Here is a 19671-nt window from a genome sequence, read left to right on the forward strand (position 1 = left end):
ACCTTATTGGAGCCCCACTACTACGATGTATACTATTGGATAATCTCCGTCTCCACTATCTCTGGGCATCCCCACTGTACTACTACTAGTATGTATTCAAGTTGGCACTATTATATCTGGTGATACTAGGAATTTGACGCCAAGTAACACATTGAATTCGAAAGCATCTACCGGAGCTATATCAATGACGATAGCAATGCTGTGGCATGCGCAATATATAACCCACAACGAACAACGGCCCAGAGCAACCTCTCACATTCATGACCATGATGCATAAACCGACCGAAAACCAAGGCGAGAAACATGAAGCCAGACCAACATAGGGATAAAGCGGGAAGAAAAGGAGAAGAAACGCCATGTCACGGAAACTAGTCGGGGGATGTCATACAGGGAGGAAAGAACCAATGGTTAGAATATCAGCAAAGGGGGAATAATCGAAGTACACCGGGGAAACATGAGAAGAAGAAGAAGAAGAAGAGAAAGAGATTATCAAGTAGAGTATAGATAATGGTTAGCGAATATTGACTCGGACCTCTGCGGTCATGAAAGTCAGCCAAGAATGGGATAAGAATAGCAGAAAGGATATAAGAATATAAGAGTCCACCCCAGGGCTGGTAGCTAAAGACTAAAAGTCGGTAATAAGAAGATCGCCAGGCGGCCTCGGTATGAAATAAAAAACTCGGTGACCTTGAACGAAGCAGAGGATACAGGCTGAGTCGGTGACGCATGGCCAAAGTTGGACCAATACAATCATTTCTTCGCTCCCTTGACCGATTTGACAACACGTCGAGCTGTCTGTTTGACTCCCTTGGTAAAGCTATCCTTGGCAGTGCTTTTGGCCTTGGGGGCAGGCATCTTGGCTTTGACAGGGCTCTTAGCGGGAGCCTTTCTCGCGTAAGACTTGCGGGGAGAAGCACTAGAGCCTTTGGACGCAGCGTCGAGGATTTTCTTTTTGGTCTCGGCAGACGGTCGTTTGAGTTGGGATGCTGTCTTCTTAGGAGAAGCCGATGCTTGCTTGGTTGTCTTGATAGTTTGCGTGGTCTTGGTTGTCTTGGTTGTCTTGGTAGCTTTGACAGCCTTGGTAGATCGAGGAGCACGAACCGTGGCCTTGATACGGCCCGTGGCTTTCACGCTTGGTAGTTTGACATTGGTCTTCGACTTGCCGGCAGCCGTGGATTGGGCTTTTGTCGTTGTCTTGGTAACCTTCTTCCCACGGACAGTTGCCACAGCCCTTTTCACACCGGCCTTGATGGCCTTGGTTGTAATTATCTTGCGCTTTTTGCCTTCGGGAGACGCGTCGCTGTCATCTTCATCGTCGTCTGAGACCTTTCGCTTTTTGCCGGTGGTCTTTTTTGACGTCGCCTTTGGACCTCCCTCTGCCTTTCGTTTCTCCTGTTCTTTGGCCCGTTGCTGCTTTTCCCTCAGCCGAGGACCCAAGAAGCCACGACAGTTCGCTGATCCACAGCGGCATTCCTGAACGTTCTTGTTGGAGTAGGGGCTGCCGTAACATTAGCAAATCATCAAGTGGCTCGATACATGTGGATATCTCACTCGAAGTTGTAGTCATAGCTCAATTCCTCTCCTGTCGAGACCCCTCGATCTCCAGCGAAAAGTGCCATGCGTGGCTTGCCCGCAACGGTCCATTTCTCCATGCGGCAGTTAGGTTCACAGGCGTGGTTAACAAAGCGAGCAATAGACCCGCGAGTGGCATCGATGATCATGTTTTGATCAAAGTACATGAGATAATAACACTGTTCGTCAACGTCAGTGAATGGAGAAGCCCAACGGCAAGAGAAAAACACATACTTCATTGTTCTTGTATATAGTCCGCATCCTCTTCTCGCACTCAAGCTGGGTGAGGATCTCGCCGGTGTACTCGACGATGATTTGATTGGGCTCGAAGGAACGGTTGCTGCGCACACCATACCCGCGATCTGCCGTTTTGATGACCTCGACTCCGATGTTATACTTGCCTCCGGCTTTGGTCCGGTGCTTGAGGCCTTCAAAATTGCGATTACCGCATTCAGGACCCAGCCTGCAATTACCATTGTCACACTCGTAGAACATGTAGCGGTTCTGACAGTTCTCATCACAGCCAGTATCCTCGGTGCACATGCAAGTAGACAGCTCGAGCTTCTTGTTTGCTTTCCAGAAGCTCCCGGCATCACCAACGAAAACATCTGAACTTCCTGTTAGCCATCACTCCACAATGTAAGATACTTATCACGCTCACTCTTGTTTGTCTTACGCCACTCGTCAGGCTTGGGCTGACCCGGTGGAAGCGGCGAGAAGATGTCGAACGGAAGCTGATAATCCCGCCCAGTCTTCAAAAGCCGGGCGCCTTTGAACATCGGCATGGGAAGGATAGTGCGTTGCATTGGGCCCGTTCCGGTCTTTTTGGAGTTCTTGCTCCGACGTTGCTTAGGAGGCGAGTCCGATGGCTCTTGTCCTACATATAGGCCGTGGGACAGCCAAATCTTACGCTTAGGTCGCGGAGGAGCCGGTACAATCGAATCCTCTGGCGCAGGTGACTCTTGATCTTTAAGCTTGGAGAGATCACTCTCAGAAACCCGACGCTTCTTCGATGCAGGCTCATTGGTAGAGCGAGCCGTGTCCTCCTTCGAGGGGGCAATATTTCGAGGGCGAAGACTAGCACGCCGGCCAAGGTCCTTCTCTGCCAGACCTCGTGTGCGCTTTCCCAAGATACTACTGGCCCGATCAACGAGATCCGAAGCCTTTTCCATCAAACTGAAGCGACCTGATCGTCGAAGAGACCTGCGAGTAGCAGTTTGCGAAGGGACCGGTTCAGCCGTGGTCGTTTCTTCGTCTTCACCCAATGTCTTTCCCACGCGCTTTCGTAGCGTTCGCTGCTGAAGCGACGTGTTCAGATCTTCAGATTGCGCCCCCTGTGAAGACTTCGAGATGGGTGTATCCGGAGCCACGGCATTGTCGGCCGCATTACCATCGTCCGCTGGAGTGCCCTTCCACAAGGAAGACTCCATCACTGCAATACTGTGGCGCAGGGAAGAGTGTGATCGTTTGGCTTTGGCAAGGCTATCGACATAGGCTGCGGACGAAGACGCGGGTTCCTCGTCCTTGGGCGTACCGTTCAATCCATCCGTCCGCAATGATGCGCGTGCCACCCGTGTTGATCTTCGCCGTCCTGCGGGTTTCTCATCGGTCAACGCGTTCTCATTGTTGCTTGAAGTCTCCGAGCGACTATTTTCCGGTGTCAGGAGTTGCTCGGGGACGTCGAGGCTCATGTTGTCATCGGCAGGGTCGTGAGCCTGGGCATCGGAAACCGCGGACGCGTTTGATCGGGACTTTCGTGGCGTCATATTCGAACGAATGAGAGAACGAGAAGGACAATTCCGGTTGGAACCGCCTTTCTCTGTCGAGGTAGAGCAACTGGCGCGTGTGGTCGTGCTGAGATGGGGAAATATCAGGGGAAGAGGTCGGATCGAAGAGGATCAGCCTCCCGCGCGCTTCTTATCAATTTAGGACGTGATCTGACGCGTGCAACAACACTTTCGAACTCTCCAATCGCGGAATTTACAGATCGAGTTACGAAAGTAAAATGCAATGAAAAGAATGAAAATGCAAGGGAGACGGAGAAAGTAAGCGTCTGCTAGGGCTTACGAAGTTCAGATATCGTGTGCAGGAATGCCGAAATCCCTCACTCTCGCCCCCGCAGGAGAGATTCTACGCATGGGATGATCTAAATACGACATAGTATTCTAAAGGTCTGCATAAATACTAATTCACCTGTCGGAGCAAAGGATCATTGTTGCAAATGGGATATGGAAGAAGGGGAAAGCTGTGGGTAGGGTTGCCCATTCGAGGTAGTCACGCAAGTAACAAGACAGGAAAAGAAATCGATCATGACAGATCAGAAGGGAGACAAGATGATGTCTGCAGGTGTAACAAAACAGATATAGAAAGGAAAGCAGGGGTATGTGTAAGTCAAGATTAGAAAACGGCGTAAATGGTAATTGGCCCCAACGAGGGAATTGGAGAGAACAGAATTGTAAATCATGAATATCATCTTCACAGGTCGTAGCCGCCGAGACAAGACCGACAGGCAAAAGAATGACTTTTGGGGGTTTAGTCCTGTTGGGGATCAACATGTTGCATTTCGATGTCTTGGGATTCGACATCTGGCACACGGTACTTGCGCTTTTGTGAGCCCAAGCGTTGATCACCTTCTTCGTATCGCTTCTTGAACTGCACGTAGGTAGGAGGTCGCGGACGTCCCAGAACAGCAATCCAATTCTTAAGGATATTTCCTTGAGTGAATGGCCGGTGTCGATCAGCCTTGGCGAACTTGTGCGAGTTCAGATATTCTCGTGTGGTCTCGCCACGGCCGACTAGGAAAATATGGTATGCCCAAAGGGAAGTAGGGTAAGGCACTGCCACCAGACCATAGATTACCATGGCAAAGGGCACTCTCCATCTCGAGATCGCAGCCCCGAATGATATGCCCTCTCGAGACATGAAGACCAAGATATGGGCGAGACTAGCACCGATCAAGAACAGTGACAGGATAGTGCAAGAGCTGACAAAAGTAAAGAAATAGCGATAATTTCGTCGGCCAACACAATTGTTGAGCCAGACGCAGTGATGGTCGAGGGTTTCGACGCAGTTGTTGCAAACGCGGCAGTGATAGCAGCGAGGAGGCCGCCAAATGTTACATGTTTTGCAGTACTTCACAGGAACATCCATAGCAGCTACATCAGACGTAGCAAGCTTGACCATCACCCAATCGTTTGTGGGCGGGCCAAGCGCCAATGGGTCGTGTGTTGGATCTGGTTGAGGCATAGGCTGGATATTCCGAGGCATGACCTGGAGATTGACATGTTAGCAAGTATGAGTCCCGAACAAGACTGAACTACTCACTCCAGGATCGACGACGGACGCATGTACAAATGACGAGAAACACACGTAGAAAAGGTAAGCAAACACGATGGGAATGGCAGGGGAGATGTTATGCCACAGCCAGGGAGCCCTAATTTCACAAGTTAGCCATGAGCCACTGATATATCAGATCGGTCCACATACGAGAATCCGAAGAACAACGCCGCAGGTACAACGACCATCAGACCAGTCGCAATATTGACAGGCTTGTCCCTTGAGTTCTGGAAGCGGCCACCGCCGCAGAAGATTGTATTTCCTTGGAAATACTCATAGTTCTTTCCCGGGTTTGCCTTGGGTAGATGGGGTCTCTTCACATCGAGTGGACCTGGAGAGGACCCGGCAGAAGAAAGATGCTCATGGCCTTGATGTGCCCGAGATTCGTTATTGTATCCTGGCGTCCTGTTTTGCATCTGCAGGAATGAGAGGGGTGATTTCGGCGGTGCATCCTGCCCGGAATGCCCGGTGTAGTTGGCACCAAGGTTGAGGTGCTGAGGCTTATGCTTTTGATCTCGGTCACGCAGAAGTCTCACACTTTCACCTAGGCTCCGGACTGTTGTGTTACCAGTGGGGCTGGCATTGGAAGTATTGCGGTCTGGGAGTATGGGGTCTGTGAACTCTGTTCCTCGAGACGGTGGTGCTTCCATGTCAGCTGGAGGTACAGATCCTTGCGGAAGTGTGCTATTGGAGATCAAGCTCCTCCGGTTCTGGCTCCCCCCTGCATTTTCCGGCCAGTCGTCGGTTGATGACACTGTTCCTTTGGTCATAGGGCGTGTTCCTCGGTGTGCCTGCAATCGTTGCGAGCTCATAGGTCGGAAGAACGCTTGTGCTGTCAGGGACGGGATATGCGTTCTACTCAGTCGACTCGCCGAGCTACCAGGTCTGCTGGTCACTTGGCTGGCCCCAGTGATAGAATTGCGTGTGGGAGGCGGTGCACGCCTAGAAACGGACGGGCGTGACTGGAGGGTAGCGGGAGGTGACGTATAAGACGGTGTTCGCTCTCCATCTTCATCTGTCATTCGGGATGAAATTCCCCCCACGGAAGGGGCCCGAGGAATGCCCAACACATGGCTTGGATTTGTGTCGCCGGTGGCTGGACGCTCTGCGGAATTTGACATGACTATGGAATATGATCGATTTCAAGGGTAGATAGTAATGCGCGCTATCATTTTGTGTTCCTTGTTGATAATAGCGAAGTAGTGGAGCGATGTAGGCGATGGAAGGGATGCGTCAAGCCAGCGATCAGAGCGAGAAAAAGGAGCGGCGATGGATGAGACAGTGTCTAATGAGCGAAAGTGAGTGATTCGATCAACCAAGCCCCTATAGTCTCATTATTAGTTTCCAATTCCAATGCTGAGTTCCACCGACGAACATGCCACAAAACTGGGGCCGAGTAGAGCCCCTGATGGAGAAAACCGGGACCACATACCTTAGTAGAACAGCGATCGAGAAGCCAAACCAGTTCGTAGAGACCAGTTACATCCCAGAAACAATCACCGCAAAGATCGTATATGCGTCAGCACGCCGGGATAATTGAAACCGCAGAATCTCAACCAACAGGAAGCTCGAAAGTCGCGTCCATAGATGAGCTCGATCCGGGTGCTGACTCATGGTCACCTGATACGCCGGCAACATCATTCGATGTTCATGATTCTCTCCCACTACCCCGTCTCCAGTTCTCCGCCCACGAAGTCACCTTCCAACGCACGCACAAATTGCTGCAACAATGTCCTCAATTGCTGCTCTGGCTACCCGCCGGGCTCTGACCCGCCAGTCCCTTTTCCGCGCTCCCCCGCGCCGCTTCAACTCCACCAAGGCCGAGCAGGGCGACCTCGACAAGGCCGGAAAGCGTGACCCCGAGCTCTACGTACGGATCCTACGAAGCCATTGAGCAACAATAGAGCTTTAAAACTAACTACCATGGCTTTAGGTCCTCCTCGGTGTTATGTCTGGCGCTTTCCTGATTGCCGGATGGTGAGCATCCCTCCCGAAAATACCCTACATCCCCTCGTGTCGGAACAATTCGCCCCATATGCGCCATTGTGACGTACCAATGCTTCGTCGTGATGTTATATACTCGGCCTACAACACTCAATGGCGCACACGACCAGTTACAAAGCAAGCACGACGATCGCTAACGATTCGCGATATAGGTACTTCGGCCGCAAGCCCACTTCCGTCAACTCCGAGAGCAACGTCCGCATTGCCGAGAGCGCCATGCCCTGGGAGGCCAAGTCCGAGGATGGCAAGGTCTACAAGTACCAGTACCACCCCCACGGTGACAAGAACCAGCCCCTCCGTGCTGCTCCCAGCGCCATGAACACCGTCATTGTTCCCAATGTCACCCTGCCCGAGGTATGAACTTACTAGACCAGTCTATGTGACGTGCGCGATCGCTTTGGTCAAGAGTGCCATGCGTGTTCGCCTTTACTGCTTTGATGAGATTTGCTGACTTTTTCTAATAGGACCTCCACGAGAAGTTCAACAAGCTCGGCAAGGAGGAGTGGGACTACTAGATGGCTATTGATTAGCTATGAAGATTGTCTTGAGAAGTTGAATGAAGCAGGTTGCCATTTTTGCGGCCAATTGCTGTATACTAAAGACTTGGGAGGAGAGAGCTGCGTGGACTTGCTACTTGTATAGCAAGAGATTGTGCATAGTATTCGTATTCAGATAAGAGTCAATTGGAAATCGGTCTCTTTCTTGCGCTACATCTGCCCGTATTATGCTGGTTCCATTTGGTCGTCAATTTGTGATGACCTGCTATCCTAGATGGAGTGGGAATCTACCTATCCGGTGTTCTCTATAACTTCGATACGTTGCCCAAATATGTGGATATCAGTGTCGATTAACATATCACTGAAAACAAGCTAACGATTCAGACAACTACTGCGTACTCTATGACGTCTCATTATACATAGCGGAACCTCCTCTCTTACACATTGAGCTTCCCCACAACCACTATCTAGTAGCCTCGTTACCCTCGCTGGCAGGCTTAGCTTCCTCCATGGAGCGAGGCTGTTCAACAGAGCGCTCATTGCCCTCGGCCACAGAAGCAGGGCTCTCAGGAGGCACGGAGTCCTTGGGCTCCTTTCCAGTCTCAGGGTTCTGGCCCTCGACATCGGGGTGCGGGGGAGCAAGCTGGCCATCAACGACAGGAACCTCGTGGGCATTTTGCATGGGAGGACCAGAGTCATAGCGAGTCTCGAACTTGACTTTACCTTCCGCGCGGAGTGAAGCAACCAGGGCTTCATCAAGGACCTTGCCGTTCTGGTCACGGTACTCAACACGGGCCACGGAGCCTTGGATCTTGGGCGCGGTGACAGCTGCCGGGTCTGAAGCCTGAGCGGCTTCACCTGCAGGCTCGGCTACCGGCTCCTGGGCCTGGACTGGTGGTGGGGGAGGAGCTTGGGCTGCGGTTGTAGGGGCAGCCACGGGAGGGGCGTTAGGCACGTATTGAGTAATGTACTGACTCAACTAGTGGCGTTTAAAGGTCCATGTTAGTCGTGGTCTCGTGGTTTTAGAAGCCTCGACGAGGAGGCTGCCATTCCGGAACACTTACGTCGCTGTGGAAGGAGCTGCAGTCGAAATCCCAGGATCCTAGTAGTTTGACCTTGTTGCAGGCATCCCGGGTCCAGGGGTTGCCGTACACAAGTGGGGCGTAGAGAGTGAAAACAACAACGCTGAGGCCCAGGAATGCTGCCATCAGAGTCTTACCAATCGCAGGTCTCGATGCAAGTCCTAGGCTCTTGATGCGGTTTGTGAGGAAGTCAAACTCCTGGCACAGGACCATGATGGCAAAGTAGAGGGCAGGGAGATAATGGTGCAAGAAGAGCTGGCGAGCCATGAGGTAGAAGGGGAAATAGTGGAAGAACCAGCCCAAAACGCTGGTGCCAACTTCATAGTCAAAGCGCTTGAAAGAAACGTGGTTGTAGTCACCACAGTTTCGCTGCCATCGAATAACGGAGAGAGCCTTGAAAACGAAGTAGATTCCAATGGCCAGGGTGGTCGACCACCAGATCAGAGGGTTTCCAAGAAGGTAGATTTGGCGATGGTCCTTGCCCCAGAAGTTGATGCCGCGGAGAAGGGTAGGCCAGGACGGCGGGCGTGAATCCCAGGCGTGGGACTCAACCAAGCCGGCATTCGTGGTCCACATAACCTTCTGCAATTCCCAGAATTTACCCAAGAAACCGGGGTTTCTGTAGTTCACTCTCTCGGCATCTGCGGGCAGTGCAGGGTGCTGGTTGGACTCGATGTACCAGAGACTGTTGGGAAGGGTACCGCCCTTTGCGCAGGTCACTTCCTGTTGCTCGAATCCCCAGTCCGGAAGTTTCACCTTGTGGGAAAACAAGACACAGCCAGTCATGACGTGGACCAACCGGAACTTGGACTGGATAGTCCGCAGGCGAGTCTTAGACTCTGGGGTCTCGGACATGGACTTGACGATCTCAACCCTGAACAGATCGTTGGCGTCACCAGGGAAGCCTTCGTATCCATAGGCAGAGACCTCAAATTGCCAATCAGCCTCGGTCACCGGAGGACGCTCGTCGTGTGAGTGGATTCTTCGGTGAGTGATGGTGTGATAGAGTTTGATGATCGAGCCATCCATAATGTAACCAGGAGTGGTCATGTTGTCCCAGGCGAAGGGGCCCTCGACCGCACCGTAGGGGCCAAGAGGCTGAGTCGTATTCTCCAACAAGAAAATGTTATTCTCATCCTTGTGGGGGTACAGCGTGATTTGCTGCTGCTTGCTACCAGTGGGATACATGTGAGCGTGCGAGTGCAGATAGCCGCCCTGGGTGTTCAGATGGCGGATGCTAACTCGGGATCCGAATGAAACATCTGCAGGAACGTCTTGCATAGACTTTGAGTTCAAGGTTGCCTGGAACTCCGATGACATGAACCCATCACCCTCTCCGGGGTTAACCAGACACGTGAAGTGAATGGCAAACATGGCAAGGTAAAAGCCGAGGGGAATGACAATGAGACAGAAAACGCGGGAGAAGAAATGCTTGAACCACAGACGCTGGGTATCATGTTCTGTTAGCAATAAGTACGGTTTGATCTGAGCTCGAAGATACATACCGGTGTGACATTTTTAGCGTCGCCCAACAACACCCACAACTGAAGAGCTGTGAGAGATCCAACCCAAGCCATGGTGAAGAGACCAACCCACTTCACACTCAGGGTTGCGCCTAGAGAAAGACCGGTGCACACCAGCCAGAACCACCACGGGCCACGGAAGGCATAAGCGGGTCCCAGCTCTTGTTGGTTGGTGAAGCAGCTGAATGACAAAGCCGTGAGAGCGGTAAAGAAGATCAAGGGAGAATCGAGCAGGATCAGACGAGACTGCGTAACCAGGGCATTGTCAAAGAGGACAAGACCAGCACCCAGGAGTGAAGTCGAAGTGCGGCACCCGGTGACTTTGAGGGTGAGGAACATCAACGGAACAGTCAGAACACCTAGGATAGCAGGAAGCATGCGCATTGCCACATAGGGCACGCCAGGCTCCAAGTAATCCTTGCCAATATCTTTGAAATCGAAGTTTCCGTCGAAGCCAGCCAACCAGCCAGCCAGCGTAAGCAGCAGTTTAGCCAGCGGGGGGTGAACGTCCATGAAGAACTTTCCCTTGATATATTTAGATGCGAATCCACCGAAGCTGTTTAAGCGTAGATAGTTAGTTTCCGTTTGTTGTCTCTTCGGTTAATAGTATAGGATCAGTGGGAAACGTACTGGACTTCATCGAAGACCACACTGGTGGGCTGGTAGATCCTGAATAAACGAACAGCAGCAGCAATCAAAGTCACCAGCACAAGAAGCTTGTAGTCCGAGCCGGGGAGCTTGAAGATATCATTGTTCTTCACTCCGTCCGAGGCATATGTCTTCGGCGGGGGTACAGGCTTGCGATTCTTGGGCTTAGGCGAGCGACTGGGCGAGCGTCTGCCGCGGCTTTGTGGCCGTACGACCAGCAAGTCGTTCGATTTCTGGCCCATGTTGGGTCAATTGTCCGTTTTAGATGCGAGACAACGGCAGCGGTCCAGGAGGTCGGCACGGGAGTCGGAACCCCGCGATGAAAAGATAGGAGAGTTGCGTTGTAGTTGGGTTATGATATGATCGTCAATGAGAGGTTTATTCGAGTTCAATGGGCGACTGAATACTGTCGAAAGCCGCTTTCGGATATCGAGCTGTCAACAGGCCGATGGCTTCAGGCACACCAATTAAAGATCATATGACAATGAGGAGAAAGGCCCCATGACAGGGAAGAGTGAAAAAGATATGAAGAAATGGCTGATTAAGAGAGAGTAAGAAAAAAGGGAAGTCGACAAACAAAAATGAAGAAGAACGTGGACTGTAGTGGACGAAAGCGTGCAGTTCCAAGTTCCGCCTTGAGGCCAGATCGACGGCGCCTGGTGGAGGACAAGAACGGCCCCTTAGTTTTTTTTAGACCCCGGTATTGTAACGGTCTTACTAGTGGGTTCTAGAGTCGGACTACCATGTATTTGCATTGTATGCGATAACATTTAAAGATTACGAGATATCGGAGACCATTCATCTACTGTGTATAAGAAAAAAAAAAGTAAACAGTTCTGAACTACACACGCAGTACTATTCCGGAATGCATGTGGGGAAGAGGAACGATAAAAATAACGTGCAGACACCTGAAAAACATGGCTGAAAACACCGCCACAGGTGCGCCACACATCCTGCGTGACCGCCTTTTACTGCCCAGTGGCCAGCAACCCTTGGCCTAAGCTCGATCAAGATGGACAGACCAGAAACACTCTCTCCTCTTCACATTCTCAACCACCATCATGGAGCCGTCAAATGGAGACACAGCTCGCCCTGAGGAGGATATCAAGGCTCCAGAGGGTATGGTAGTTCCTCCTAAGGATATCCGTTCGATTGTCGAGAAATCAGCAACCCATGTCGTTCGCAATGGACCCGAGTTCGAAAACCGTGTTCGCAAGGAGTTGAACAACTACAAGTTCTCTTTCTTGATACCAGGAGACCCTTACTACACCTACTACAAATGGCGCTGCGACGAGATCGCAGCCGGCCGCGGAGCAGACGTGACAGCAGGCCGAGCCGAGACAGTCGCCGCGCAACCCGAAAAGCCCAAGGGGCCGCCAGAACCGACACCATTCTACTTCTCGGCGCGCATGCCTATCCTCAATGCGCAGGATCTTGATGTGGTCAAGCTTACGGCCTTGTTTGTGGCAAAGAGGGGGAAATCGTTTACGACTGCGCTGTCGCAGCGCGAGGCGAGAAATTTCCAATTCGACTTCTTACGGCCACAGCACAGTCTTCACTCATTCTTCACACGACTGGTTGATCAATACACCATTCTCTTTCGCACCGAAGGAATCGACGAGGCGACAACAGTCACGAAAAGAATCGCCGAGCTCGAAAAGAATGTGCAGAACAAGTTCAACGTCATGGAGCGCGCCAAGCAGCGAGCCGAATGGGTAAAGTTCCAACAGAAGCAAAAACAAGAGAAAGAAGAGCAGAGCGAGAAAGAGCGGTTGGAATATGCACAAATCGACTGGCACGACTTCGTCGTGGTGGAAACCGTGGAATTCACCGAACACGACGAGCACGCGGAATTGCCACCCCCAACATCCGCCAACGACCTGCAATCCGCCTCCCTCGAGCAGAGAGCAGCCCTATCCCTCAGCAGACGCCGCATCGAGGAAGGAATGCCCGCAGACCTCGAATCACCCATCTACTACAACGCCACCGCCCCTATGCCATCCCCACAACCCTCCGTCTCACCCTACCAAGCCGGCCCCTACCAACCACCAGGCCAATACACCAACCCCGAAGAAGACCAACGCATCCGCGAGCGCATGCAAGCCCGCGATGCCGCCGCCGCCGCCCAAGCAGCCGCCCAAGCCGTCCCCGGCCAACAGCCAATGCGCATCCGCTCCGACTACGTGCCACGCGCCCAAGCCCGCCGCCAACAAGCCCAGATGGCCATCTGCCCGTACTGCAACCAGAAAGTGCCCTCCCCCGAGCTGGACGAACACATCCGTATCGAGCTTCTGGATCCGCGCTGGAAAGAGCAGCGCGCAAAGGCGGAATCCCGCAGTGCAACGACAAATCTTTCTACCGTCGATGTCGTCAGCAACCTCAAGCGTCTGGCGAGTCAGCGCAGCGATGTCTTCGATTCTTCGCCTGTTGATCCCGAGGAGGAGGCGAGGAGAAAGCGTATGGCGTTGCCGGGTGATGGCTCGGCTGGGCCGCAGAATCCGAATCAGCCTAGTACGAATATCGATGATCAGCTTAGACATATTCAGCAGCTTGCGAAACGGTGATATCCCGATGTTGAGTTCTGGGATGTTTTCTGTTTGAAGTGAGGTTTTTGCGGGTTCTGTAGTAGAATGGCTATTTTTCTGTCATTTATGGAGTTGAGGAGAGGTATGAACTTTTGTCTTTCTGTCTGTGTACAATAGCCTCTTTTACTCTAACGTCATGAAACGTGTTGTCTGGTCGATGCTTCTCTCTTAATTTTCGCTTAGGTCGTTTCCATCGCAGGCAATAAGTGTCGAGGACTCAGATCTGGTAGTGGCTAGCGTCTCAAATGACATCTTCTACAGTGAGTGTCATAAGGGGAATTCCTGTGTGTGTAATTGACTCAGATTCATCTATCGTTTATCAGAAGGCTTCTGTCGCTGGGAGCATCGTCGCGGTCAGAAGTTGGGGAAAGAGAAGGGAAAAAGAGAAAAGGCAGAAAGAGAACAGAAAGAGAACAGAAAAAGAGCAATCAAGGTGTGAATCCATAGAATCACTCCGGATACCAAGGTCCAAGTGTCCGCTGGAAAGAAAAAAGGACAGGGGAGCACAAAACACATTAGTATGTATACAAGTCAGAAGACAAGAAGAAGGGGTGTTAATAATACAAAAGGGGTATGCTGCTGAAGCGAAGAGATGTATACCCAGGAACCAGAACCGACAGGGAATTCATCGCCTAACCAAGTAGGAGATTGAAAGTAGAGGTGGGGGTAGAGGCGAAGGAAGATGCAGCATGTCCAAGGAGCAGGTGTGTGACAACAACCTAGAGGGAAGCGAAAGAGAATTAAGTGACTTGAAGAATGCAACGCCGAGGAATGGGGGAAGACATCAGCCGGATCATAAAATGCTGGGTAGAAGCGTGTAGTCGTCTCACTCGTTGATCAGCTCGTCGGACCAACCGAGGTCAAGAGTCGCTCAAACCGATGTGTTTGGTACGTTCTGTGTCTTTGTCGGGATTCTGAACATCTGAGGGTTCTCTAGGGACAGTTTCTGTGGTATCGACGCTCAAAGCAATGGGGGTGGAGGTATGTTCTGTGTCATGCTCGGGATTATGAGCCGAGGGCTCATTGGAGACGGTTTGCATGGCTTCGACGACCACATCAGCGCTTGCTTCTTCGTAGACGCTTACTGCTGACTCGACAGAGAATCGTTTGCGTGCTGAATCAGGCAGAGATTCGACGTCCTCTCTGTCATAGATAGAACTTTGAGGCCGAGGAGCATCTGCGTGGGTATAGTGATCAGCATAGGCTTCCATGGTTGATGTTTCGGTTGTGTGATCCACTGTCAGCGACGTTTTCTCCACTCTGGAGTCGATGTGGGTAACATCTACAGGGTGGAGATATAGGTCATCGTTGCCATCAGCGGCACGCGCATTAGAATCGGGGACTTCAGGCAGTGCCTCTGGTGCGCTTGAACGATTGAACAATGGAACGATGCCTCCTCCGATCCGGGACCAGAACATTCTCTCTCTGAGGCGGATGGTCTCGTCCCAAATTTCTTTCTCTTCTTCGGCATCGCCAGCCCGCAGATGTCCATCAAGAATGAGCCGCAAATACCCGGTGAATTCGCAACACGACCGCACTCGTTCCACGCAGAGAAGACACAGCGAGTACCTCTGAGCATTTTCATTATCCGATGTTCGGAATCGATGAGTTCTCTCGTTTATCGTGCCGGGTCTGCGTTCACCACAGACAGAGCAGGGGAATTCGAATTCCTTGGACGCTGAGGGCATTGGCTCTACGACAAGGCTGCCTTCGCAGATGCCATTCAAGACAGTACGCCGTGTCAGCCATGAGATTCCCGGCGCTAGGTCTAATCTCAACGTAGGTTCAATGTCCTCGATGAGAACCCGCTTGTAGAAACGAGTTTCTTTCAAGGGGATGTGCGACCCGGTTATGGAGGACGTGCTCCCATTGGGCGAATGGCTGAAGACTTTGGTGGGCGATGAGGTCGCCGAGGAAGTTCCGCCGGTAGCGAAGCCTGCGAAACTCATCACATTCAGACCACCATATGACCCACTAGCAACACGACTAGGAGGTTTGGAGCTCCGAGAGAGTATCAGGAGATCGCGGAAGTCCTCATAAGCTTGCAAATCCGTTCGGCATATCATGCGAATGAGCTGCGGGAAACTAGAGGAAGGGCCCGGGCTAAGCTCCTCGGGCTCGCTGATCGACACAGGGACGGATTCGAGCTCCAGCTCTTCTTTGGCAGAATCATGCTCTTGTGGGCGAGCCGGAGATGGTGGGGCAGTATTGAGACGGGATTCAACGTCATTCTTGTTAAGGTTCATCCCTTGCATGACAGACTTGAGTTCGGCGAGCTGGTCCTGGTGAGACGCCAGGAGCAACTCCGTGTCTTTAACCTGTGCACGTAGCTGCTCATTCTTCTTCTCCACTGCCTCCCGTTCAATCTTGGCCGCTGCAACCATCTAGATAGGTGTTAGCATCGTCGAGATCGTATGAATAGATATAACGAACCCTATTAGCTTCTTCAAAAAGAGCCGCAGTAAGACTTTCCAGCTCCTGCTCAATAGTCTTCTTGCCCTTTTCAACGGCAGCACGCTGACTACATTCTTCCGCTAATGCCTCCCGTAATTGCAAAATCACACGGTCAGAGTCGAATTTCTTGATGTAGGTTTGGTTTTCGATTTCTCGTCGGTATTTTTCATTCTGAAACTCGAGGGCTTTGATCTTGCCCTGAGCTAGCTCTAGCTCTTGGCGGGTAGCAACCAAGCTATCATCGAGATTTGTTTGATTGTTGATGGCCTGTATCAGTTTTACAGACAAGGCTGCAACCTCGTTGCTCAAATCGGGGTGGTGAGGAGACGATGACGTCGAATCTGAAACCTCCGGAGCGACCATCAACCGCGGGTCCTGCAAGGTGCTGAAACAGCTTTCGTCAAAGCTGGATGATGTGAATTTTGCAGTGGGAGCAGCTACTTCGGCGAGATTGGTGGTCGACTTTGCTTTTATGACAGTCCGGTCAGGAGATAACGACCGGTGCTCGGACGAAAGTGATCTCTTATGGGCGTGTCGCGGAATCATGTTGGATGGAGAAAAGAAACTGTGATTAGTGGTCTGAAAGGCAATCAGATTACCCCATCTGAGCGGTCAGCGATTGGTTTTCCCGAAAGAGACATCTTGATCGTGGACTTACTCGGCCATGGTGAGTGACGTAGAAGGCGTTCAGGTGGTGAAAGGCCAGAATCAGAGGTTCGCTGGTCGCCAGATCAATATCACGTCTAGATAGGCTCCAGTAGACAAGTCGCAGTCCGCGCCATTCACACCGTAAAGATAGATTGGAAATTAAGAGGTCGCGCGTGCGAGTCGATATCGCGATTCTGTACGACGTATCGGGTTCAATGAGTTGGCAGATGGTCGAATCCGGGTTTGGCGAATAAGTATAGAATGGCTGAAAAAAAAGGAATGCGCTGGATTTAAATCAAAGGATTGAATTGCCACAACCAGGACCGATCGGAAATATGACCCTGTCGAGAGTGTCCAAGAAGTCGGGGGTTGGAGAAAGAGAGATGAACCACGAGGGGCTTAGTCAAGTATCAGCCCGTGGACTCCGCGAACTATTGAAGGATCGGCTCCGCTACGCGATAAGAAGAAGACTTGATGAAGTGGAGAAGGAATGTAGTATTCAAAGGAGAGGGGGTTGGATGTTCTTAAAGCCAAAGTGAGGGGAGAAATCTGCCATTGCCACTCGGACACGGACCGGAGATGGGCTCTGATGAAGACACTACTAATCTGAAGCTAATCACCCGTCACATTCGTGAAACTCCGGGTAATTTACTTCTTCAACTGCCCCTCGCGTGAGGCGCAGTCGGACATTCTTGCGCCTATCTTGCAGCTAAGGTCGAGTACGCTAAGTCTACCTGTTTCATCCCTACTGACTCTACGTACTGCGTATTTTTTTCTATGTGGGCTTTTGCTATCTTGGCTGCCATCTCTTTATAAGGCTCAGAGTCAGACTCTCGGGGTAAATCTCAGTCCGGGCTTGAGCCGTACGAGCTGGTACTGGTAGTGAGAACAGACAAGGCCCTCCAGCACGGAGTGCTGACTGCAGGAATCCCGTTCTATCAACCACAATGGGGACATCGAACGGAGAGCGGGTGGATGATGTTGAGTAGAACTGCAGAAGCTCATTGAACGAGCGCTCACTTGTGAGAAGGAAGATGTGGCTGCAACTGATGAAGATGGCGAAAATGTATTTCAGTATTGCTGAGCGTTACTTATTCAAAAGATGATGATCTAACTATACTTCTACGTAGACTCAATACTCTTGCTGAGCAATAATGCGATTGTCTATACATGAGTTCATATGGCCGTTATCGCCACCCGTACCCTACGTCCGAAGTGGGGTTAACCAATCTTTGACCCCTCAAGATTTGATCTCCTCATATACCGCGTACAAGCCCAGCTTTTCCTGTATTCTTATATCCACCATGGCCGACGCAGAGCTAGAAGAGGTCAGTCGCACAGCAACAAGGCTAGAGGTCTGCGCCATCGATTGCAATACTGAAAGATGAAACAGATCCGCCGGGCTCGTCTCGCACAACTCCAACAACAGGGAGCCCGAGGGGGTGGCCAGGACGGTGGCGAGCAAGCACAGCAGAAGAGGTGAGTACCAGGAGAACCTCAAGAAATACTCGGACATGTACTAATTGACTTAATAGACAAGCTGAGGGTACGTTCGTGATCTACCGTTCCAGTCCGCGGGTCGGAGTGCAAGCTGTCATATCGTATCGCCACATTGCTAACCATATTCTTACTCTCCAACAGAGCAGCGCGCTTCGATATTGATGCAAATCCTCGATCCCGCCGCCGCCGATCGCCTGGGCCGTATCCGCATGGTCAAAGAATCCCGCGCCATAGATATCGAGAACCGTCTCATTATGCTCGCACAGTCCGGACAGCTACGGCAAAAGGTGACCGAGGAGCAGCTCAAGGACCTGCTGGGTGCTATTGCTGAGAACCAGCGCAAGGAGGAAGAGGAGCAGAAAATTGTGATTTCTCGTCGCAAAGGTGGGTGGGACGACGATGATGATCTCCTGGACCTATGAGTCACAGGAAATGTGATTTATGAATACTTGCGCTACGACCCTATCTTTATTGCATTCGGATACCTCTCCTGATCTGCTCGTGTGGGTCGTCGGGGAGCCCTACTCCAGGCGTTATGAATCTTCTTTACAATATTTCCAGCTGGGCTGAATTGAGAGTATTCAGTCTTGCATTCTACGCATCTGCGCATTCGCTATACTCTTCGACCCGTTTCGATAATCATACATGTCTCCCTATCTCCGATTATACATGGGCCCGGCAGAGCCAACTTCGGCTCGCTCAGCTCAGCTCAGTTCGAAGCCGCCTGTTGCCTCTCTTTCTCCCGCTTCTGCTGCTGCCTCATCATCTTCCGGATCTCCCTGAGATCCGGTGGACGCTCAATATTCAACTCAGCCCTAAGCTCATCCACATCCTTCTCCAACACCTCCTCCCAGTAAACATTAATCAGTTCATTGCTCCTCAACCCACTGCGAATAGCCCACGGAAGATGTAAAGACAAGAAGCGCTCTTTCTCGGCAGGCTTCATACGCACAAACGCGAATAAACTCAACCCAGTCATGGGCAGAAGCGTGTTCAAGAACTCCAGCGCCTTGAGAGCCAGTTCGCCCTCCACGAAAATCGGCAGCCCCGTCACTGCGTGGTAGAAGTCGTGACACTCACGGTACCGCTGCATAACATATGCGCATTCTTCATTATCGATGTACTTGACGTTGTCTCTGGTGTCCGGGGACACACCCTCGCGGTCTAGCCATTTGGCGTATGTGCAGCCGACGGAGTTCTCGGGGAGAGCGCGGAGATGGTCCATTTTGAGGGTTTGGGAGGTTATGCGGGGTCGATCGCGGAGAATGCGGCGTCCGGTTGGGTCTGAGAGCATGGCATTGCGGAGTCGGTATATGAAGAATGGCGTTGCTGTGGCTTCGCCCAGCGCTGCAATGAGATCTATAAAACGTATTCGATCAGTTCGACGATTCTACATTTTGCCGGGATATTTCTGGCCATGTACCCGCTCTCCGAGGATTTATAAGGGACCCAATTGCCGAGCCAACGGCAAGAGCTCCGCGCTCAATCGTAGTCAATGGGACATGGCCGGGATAGCTCGGTGGCGGGCGGTTCAGCACGGAGAAAGGCCGTAGAGTGCTCGCTGATCGATTCGAGCTGGTAGCTAAAGTGCGAAGCTCAGATGCTCCGCGTCTCCCGAGGACAGACATTATGAATCTGAAATCCAGTGAAGCTCGTGCATAGTCTGGGGCGGAAGCTAAGACGACGTCCGCGGGATGATTGTCTGATCGGCAGGAACAGCGCTAGTGGCCATTGTGCTACGCCGTACAGGCATGATATGCACGATAACACTGCTTATCGCCGATAAACATCTTCAGCTCCACAGTGTACAAAGTGAATTTCA

The 19671-nt window shown here is 51.6% G+C and overlaps 8 protein-coding genes across 8 annotated transcripts; 3 read left to right on the plus strand and 5 right to left on the minus strand.

Annotated features, from left to right (window-relative positions):
* Positions 1-750: 750 nt before the first annotated feature.
* On the minus strand, positions 751-3338 carry N7515_008549 (putative histone-lysine N-methyltransferase (Ash1); the record flags this gene model as incomplete). Its single annotated transcript, XM_056669293.1, has 4 exons — positions 751-1498; positions 1552-1751; positions 1807-2180; positions 2234-3338. The coding sequence occupies 4 exons, from the start codon at positions 3336-3338 to the stop codon at positions 751-753; spliced, it is 2427 nt and encodes an 808-aa protein (XP_056519123.1).
* A 766-nt stretch (positions 3339-4104) lies between these two features.
* On the minus strand, positions 4105-6029 carry erf2 (palmitoyltransferase ERF2; the record flags this gene model as incomplete). The annotated part of the gene is made up of 3 exons (XM_056669294.1): positions 4105-4842; positions 4897-5005; positions 5059-6029. 3 exons carry the CDS (start codon positions 6027-6029, stop codon positions 4105-4107), a joined length of 1818 nt encoding a protein of 605 aa, XP_056519124.1.
* A 608-nt stretch (positions 6030-6637) lies between these two features.
* Positions 6638-7427, plus strand: N7515_008551 (uncharacterized protein; the record flags this gene model as incomplete). The annotated part of the gene is made up of 4 exons (XM_056669295.1): positions 6638-6778; positions 6842-6885; positions 7065-7266; positions 7377-7427. 4 exons carry the CDS (start codon positions 6638-6640, stop codon positions 7425-7427), a joined length of 438 nt encoding a protein of 145 aa, XP_056519125.1.
* Positions 7428-7872: 445 nt separating this feature from the next.
* Positions 7873-10904, minus strand: pmt1 (protein mannosyltransferase 1; the record flags this gene model as incomplete). The annotated part of the gene is made up of 4 exons (XM_056669296.1): positions 7873-8388; positions 8474-9937; positions 9997-10570; positions 10645-10904. The coding sequence occupies 4 exons, from the start codon at positions 10902-10904 to the stop codon at positions 7873-7875; spliced, it is 2814 nt and encodes a 937-aa protein (XP_056519126.1).
* Positions 10905-11723: 819 nt separating this feature from the next.
* Positions 11724-13226, plus strand: N7515_008553 (SURP domain-containing protein; the record flags this gene model as incomplete). The annotated part of the gene is made up of 1 exon (XM_056669297.1): positions 11724-13226. One exon carries the CDS (start codon positions 11724-11726, stop codon positions 13224-13226), a length of 1503 nt encoding a protein of 500 aa, XP_056519127.1.
* An 881-nt stretch (positions 13227-14107) lies between these two features.
* N7515_008554 (guanine nucleotide exchange factor SEC2) lies at positions 14108-16367 on the minus strand (the record flags this gene model as incomplete). The annotated part of the gene is made up of 3 exons (XM_056669298.1): positions 14108-15631; positions 15681-16305; positions 16360-16367. 3 exons carry the CDS (start codon positions 16365-16367, stop codon positions 14108-14110), a joined length of 2157 nt encoding a protein of 718 aa, XP_056519128.1.
* A 1286-nt stretch (positions 16368-17653) lies between these two features.
* On the plus strand, positions 17654-18271 carry N7515_008555 (DNA-binding protein; the record flags this gene model as incomplete). Its single annotated transcript, XM_056669299.1, has 4 exons — positions 17654-17677; positions 17743-17828; positions 17885-17895; positions 17991-18271. The coding sequence occupies 4 exons, from the start codon at positions 17654-17656 to the stop codon at positions 18269-18271; spliced, it is 402 nt and encodes a 133-aa protein (XP_056519129.1).
* Positions 18272-18558: 287 nt separating this feature from the next.
* Positions 18559-19477, minus strand: coq4 (ubiquinone biosynthesis protein COQ4; the record flags this gene model as incomplete). Its single annotated transcript, XM_056669300.1, has 2 exons — positions 18559-19208; positions 19273-19477. 2 exons carry the CDS (start codon positions 19475-19477, stop codon positions 18559-18561), a joined length of 855 nt encoding a protein of 284 aa, XP_056519130.1.
* Positions 19478-19671: the final 194 nt, after the last annotated feature.

The sequence above is a fragment of the Penicillium bovifimosum genome, assembly GCF_028826915.1.
Source record: "Penicillium bovifimosum strain IBT 22155 chromosome Unknown utg000006l_segment0_segment0, whole genome shotgun sequence".
Lineage (NCBI taxonomy): Eukaryota > Fungi > Ascomycota > Eurotiomycetes > Eurotiales > Aspergillaceae > Penicillium > Penicillium bovifimosum.